This window comes from Mercenaria mercenaria, chromosome 5 (assembly GCF_021730395.1).
Source record: "Mercenaria mercenaria strain notata chromosome 5, MADL_Memer_1, whole genome shotgun sequence".
Taxonomy (NCBI): Eukaryota; Metazoa; Mollusca; class Bivalvia; order Venerida; family Veneridae; genus Mercenaria; species Mercenaria mercenaria.
This window is the reverse complement of record NC_069365.1, coordinates 15,006,928-15,013,047: the sequence shown is the minus strand read 5'-3', so window position 1 is coordinate 15,013,047 and position 6,120 is coordinate 15,006,928. Positions and strand designations below refer to the sequence as shown.

Below are 6,120 nucleotides of genomic sequence, written 5' to 3'. Positions count from 1 at the left end.
CAGAAATATGCGACATGATACAGTGCTTGTTGGAACAATGGTCTATGAAAATTAAACTGGTTTATTACGCACAATATGCAACATAAAACCCATTATTGAGAGGAAAATATCTATAAAAACACCAAAAACACCTATATAGCTTAAAAATACGGTGAAGCATTCCCCGGACTCACTAGCGACGGTTTCTATATTCTTCATTTCGGTCCAGCTACGCCCCTGCATTATATACACAATTCATATTCTTTCGCGATCAAGCGTAGTTCCGTAACAGTATAATAAAATGAAAATCCTACTGTATGAACCAGTGAACGTTTCAAATATCAAACCATTGAAATACAAACCATTGAGAAACAAAAAACAAGATATAAAAATTGCTATTCAAATACTCGATGGTGAAGATTTTTTTCCAAATGATAACACTTATATTTATTTTTTTTTTTCATTATCTTATTTAATTACCATATGTGAATGATTTCTCCTAAAGTGTTGATAATTCATTGGATCGTTGATAAAGTCATAAACTATACTGTAAAACTTTTGGAGGGAACTTTACATCGACGTATAATTCGATCGATTTTCAACTAGATTTTCCATACAGAACAAGCAAATTAACTAAAAGTTAACATAGCATTTATATAGTCATTTTCAAGTCAGATACTAGTATGTATTGTATACCATAATCACTGTATACTAATGGCGGAATATCATATAGCTAGAACAGGAAATAGATTTTAACTGTTCTAAATAGATTAGAGCTATATCTATATACAAGTATAAGGTCACGCGTGACAAGAAAAAATATGGTTACATGACATAGCGAACAGTGACTCGGATTGAAAATTACAACTGTCAAGTGACACATACACTAACGGCTGAACCAACTGGCAGCTGTTGTTTTATTCAAAGGGAAAACCAATTACTTTCTTGTAAACATACATTTATATATAATGCGGATGGATAATATCTACGCGCCATATTTATTTTAATCACTGTGAAGGCATACTACGAATACGGTGTATGTGTACTTTTGAGGAGTAGAATGATAAATGTGTTAAATGTGAGTGGCCTTGCGAATGTTATTGAAAACGAGAAATATTTTAGGTGTTAGTTAATCGCAGTATGGCGACATTTGTCGGAATAGGTTGTATGTCTGGATCATCCCTAGATGGTTTGGATATTTGCTGCGTTGAGTTCACGGGTGACGTCTGCTCCGATTTGTGGGGCTATCGTATACTGACTGCCGAGACTGTACCATATGCCACAGAGTGGACTGACAGGCTTAGAGATGCTGCAAAACTTTCAGGCGCGGATCTTATTAAACTGCACGTGGATTACGGGCAATTTGTTGGGCGAACTGTATCAGAATTTATAGAAAAGAACAAATTAGCGAACGTTCAGTTTGTTTCATCACACGGACATTCAGTTTTCCATCAGCCTACTGACGGATTTACTTTTCAACTTGGTGATGGGCAGACAACATCAACGCATCTTACAATTCCATATGTCTGCGACTTTCGAACCAAAGATGTTTGTCTTGGTGGTCAAGGGGCACCACTTGTCCCGTGCGGAGAACGTTTCTTATTTACAAACAATGAGATGTGTGTCAATTTAGGAGGAATAGCAAATATCGGTATCAAAGGACACAGCGGTTACGACGTTTCCACGTGCAATATCGTGCTTAACCGTCTCGCTTCGCAGATAAATGGCAAATTCCTTTTTGACAAGGACGGTCAGCTAGCACGGAGTGGAAAAATTGTCAGTGAGGTACTTGAAAAACTGAATGACTTGTCCTATTTCAGACAGCCCCCTCCAAAATCTCTGTGGAGAGATTACATTGAAAAAGAAGTATATCCGCTATTGAATGTAAGTAGATATACGCTGCATCCATTTTGTGCATTATAGTTTAACTGTAAAGTCGACTTTCTAATGACTGAAATCGTTAGGTTATTTAAAGTCAGTATGAAGCTGAAAGTCTGTTCCTGATGTAATTACATTCTTGTCTTTTTAGTCGTTTTATGACCCAAATCGTTCTTTATTTTGATTGGTTGATGACCAGAAATTAACTTAGTATTTCCCCTTTTTCATCGCTAACATTTCTTTCAACTTAGTTCTGTAAACGGCAATATCAGCACATATATATTGTTTCGCATTTTTCTAAATTGGTATTATAGATTATTGCATACATGCATTCAGCCGCTTTTTTACATGCATTCAGCTGCTGTAGTTATATGCATTTAGCCGCTATTTTTACATGCATTCAGCCGCCATTGTTACATGCATTCAGCTTTTATTGTTCCATGCATTTAGCCGGAATTGTTACATGCTTTCAGCCGCTATTGTTACATGCATTCAGTTGTTATTGTTACATGCATTCACCCGCTATTATTACATGCATTGAGTTGCTATTGATATAAGCAGTCAACTGCTGTAGTTATTATATGCATTTCTTTGCTGCTTTTGCTTTACTGTAATATTCTACCTTCAGGTCGAAGGTACTACATGACTAAATGTACTGTATTGTTTTACTTTCAGAGGGAGCAATACAAAGTGGAAGATTTGTTGCGCACATGCACAGAACACGTGGCATTAAAGGTTGCCGAAGCATGCATTGATGCCAAAGAGCTAATGCCTAACAACGTCAGTGTCCCAAGCGTTCTTTTTACAGGAGGAGGAGCGCTGAATAAATTCCTAATTGAATTAATCAACGAAAAGTTAGAGGGTAAAGGGTTTAAAGTGGAAAAAGCAGATGAGGATACGATCAATTTCAAAGAGGCGTTGATTTTCGCTTTTCTGGGATTAAGGTGCTTGCTTGGCGAGGAAAATGTATTCCGAGAAATAACAGGTTCCTCAAGTGACACCATTTCAGGCAGTATTCATAGACCTCTGCCAACTCGCACTGCTAAACCGATCAGTCTGCTGAATGCGAGATAATCGTGCAGTTTACACGTGATGAGTCACTTTCACATAAACAACGTTGCTGTAAATGCGTTATAAGTATGTAATCGGAAATCACTCAAATTTAAGTTACAGATTCTTAGTAAGATATTCAAGTGAAATTATTGTGGCATATTTCTTACAGAAATATAGTACCCAAATATTAGCCAAATATAGACAATTTCAACGGTGTCTTCTCATTTCTTAAAACTTATACGCAAGTATATAAAAGTAGTTTAAAGTACACAATTGTTATGAAACTAACTAACTGTTCTTGTGTTGTGACAAATGCCCACGTTAGTAACTGTCACCAAGTAATGACAAGACAATTCATTTTAATTTTGTGAGTCAAGATATTAACTAAAAAATCCATAAGGTACTACTAGTGGTCCTTATTACACATGAATGACAAAAAATTAAACTTATTATGAGGGGCATTATAATTTATATCATAGGGCATTGACACTTGAACCATATTGCTAAAGGAAGGTTAGTTGGTATAAATTTTCATTCAACCTTCTTTAACAATATTAGCTTTCCTCCATATTATATTACCTTCTTGTCATTCATTTTATAATTATGATAGTTATCAAGGGTCGTAAAGCTACTAAACTCCTTGCTGTTATCTGCCAACTTCAAGAAACTGTTTTAATAGAAAATAACAGGTTCGAATATTGTTAGGTTAACCAGAAGAAAGAATTTTTTGACCATCCTTACGTCTTGTACAGGGTTATGGACATAATGTATGTTTTGCATTCCGTTTTGAAAGCATGACAGTATCGTTGGGAAATATTCGTTTTAAAATGTCCATCTCATTTAACCTCTGTAATTTATTAAACTTTTAGCAGAAGGAGGAAAAGAGCAAACAGTATACTGGATTTTAGAATCTTTTTTTTTTTCTGTTAGGAAGACTTTTTATGCCCCCGAAGGGAGGCATATAGTTTTTGAACCGTCTGTCGGTCTGTCCGCATTTTTCGTGCCCGGTCCATATCTTTGTCATCGATGGATGGATTTTCAAATAACTTGGCATGAATGTGTACCACAGTAAGACGACGTGTCGCGCGCAAGACCCAGGTCCGTAGCCCAAAGGTCAAGGTCACACTTAGACATTAAAGGATAGTGCATTGATGGGCGTGTCCGATCCATATCTTTGTCATCGATGGATGGATTTTCAAATAACTTGGCATGAATGTGTACCACAGTAAGACGACGTGTCGTGCGCAAGACCCAGGTCCGTAGCTCAAAGGTCAAGGTCACACTTAGACATTAAAGGATAGTGCATTGATGGGCGTGTCCGGTCCATATCTTTGTCATCGATGGATGGATTTTCAAATAACTTGGCATGAATGTGTACCACAGTAAGACGACGTGCCGTGCGCAAGACCCAGGTCCGTAGCTCAAAGGTCAAGGTCACACTTAGACGTTAAAGTTCATTTTTCATGATAGTGCATTGATGGGCGTGTCCGGTCCATATTTTTGTCATTCATGCATGGATTTTAAAATAACTACGCATGAATGTGTGACACAGTAAGACGACGTGTCGCGCGCAACACCCAGCTCCGTAGGTCAAAGGTCCTAAACTCTAACATCGGCCATAACTATTCATTTAAAGTGCCATCGGGGGCATGTGTCATCCTATGGAGACAGCTCTTGTTTATCAGGATATTTGGTGTAGCCTATATATTTTGTCCTCTTGTACCAGATAAAAGTCATGTCTTATCATGACCTGCCTTTACATGTTTGCAGAGTGTTTTGTACCTGAAGCTTAATCTATGTCAAACAGATTATGAAACACTGAAAATAACAAATGTTGCATTTGTGTCCTCAGATAATAACTGCTAATAGGAACTTTGACCTAAAACTGAACGATAGCAAATAATGTTTATGAAAAACCAAAAGATTACATCCCTGAACATGCAATATAAATGTATAAGATTCTGTATTAATCAGGCTTTCTACCAAGCTTGGGACAGCATATTTCTTCAAATCAGTGTCTTAAGAAAACAAAGAAAAACACGTTTAACACAATGCTGAACTACTAATGTCTAAAATTAACGGCACTAATACATTTGTCTGCCAAAGTTTACAATCAGCTTTTTGTCAACTTGACTTACAAGAAATCAGTTTCCGTTTGTCCTGCCAACCTATATATTTTGAGGTTTACATTGGAGATAACTTTACTGCTTTTTAATGTTTACTGCGTAATAGCTCGCAATGTATAGTATGTCTTTGCATATCAGTCAAATGAACCCATTACCGATGCAGTTTGACATGAAACTAAGCAGAAGCAATCTTTTATGACTTCTAAGTATCTGCCACACTAAAATGATCTTATGTAACTATCCGTCAGTTTGAAAGTCTTTCATTACCCCTGAACTAAGATTTTATGTTGGTCGCGGCAGGCACAACTGATACCCCTGGTTACCGTCCAGTGTAGGCTTGAATCAAGTGTCGATGTTTTAATATTCAGGTAATAATTCTACCCCTGCGTTGTTAGCTTATTTCTAAACCTGTTTTCATTTCCCCTTGTTGTATTATAATCCTTTTGCTAGTGTTTTAGTTAATCAGCACGACTTTCAATACTCAATGTTATCTAAATGGCCAGTTTTCAGAAATCTGTCACACAGAAAAATGAACAATTTAGGAAAAATCAATCAAATTTGAAACTTCGCGAAAAATATATAAATACGAAAACATATTTAACTTGATATAAATTTCCTCCATTGATACATTTCTGAAATAAACCTGAATTGCTGTCTATGATTTAATTCTTGTTATTACTTTATACGGGTGTGGGAATTTAGCCAGAGCAATCAGAACAGCCAGAGTAGCCAGAAACCAACCCTAACACTCACCCTAACCCTGGCTACTCTGGCTGCTCTGGCTAAGTTCATGCACATATTTTAGACTAATTTGTTTTAGCTCGATTGTGATGAAAGATTCAAGCTTATTGGAACCACTCTCGAGTCCGCTTCCTGGAAAAACCAGTACTGCTGTCATATGAGAAGTCATGGTCGTGACCCCAATGGGACTCGAACCCACGACCCCTGGATTGAGCGGCCGACACTTTATCCACCCTTCTTGTTATTGCATATGTTACCAAATATAGTAACAAATTTGCACTGAATTTAAACGTATATGAACCAGTGTGCCCATACCACGTGACTATGACGTCATTTTATGGCT

The 6,120-nt window shown here is 37.0% G+C and overlaps 1 protein-coding gene across 1 annotated transcript; it reads left to right on the top strand.

Annotated features, from left to right (window-relative positions):
- Positions 1-578: 578 nt before the first annotated feature.
- LOC123556516 (anhydro-N-acetylmuramic acid kinase-like) lies at positions 579-5,697 on the top strand. Its single transcript, XM_045347289.2, has 2 exons — positions 579-1,863; positions 2,533-5,697. The coding sequence occupies exons 1-2, from the start codon at positions 1,120-1,122 to the stop codon at positions 2,929-2,931; spliced, it is 1,143 nt and encodes a 380-aa protein (XP_045203224.2). The 5' UTR covers positions 579-1,119; the 3' UTR covers positions 2,932-5,697.
- The last annotated feature ends 423 nt before the right edge of the window (positions 5,698-6,120 follow it).

Bases quoted from the DNA above. Each gene is read 5' to 3' on its own strand.
- LOC123556516 (XM_045347289.2), top strand. From the start codon at position 1,120: ATGGCGACATTTGTCGGAATAGGTTGTATGTCTGGATCATCCCTAGAT. The intron at 1,864-2,532 runs GTAAGTAGATAT...TTTTACTTTCAG, and splicing joins AAGTATATCCGCTATTGAAT to AGGGAGCAATACAAAGTGGA.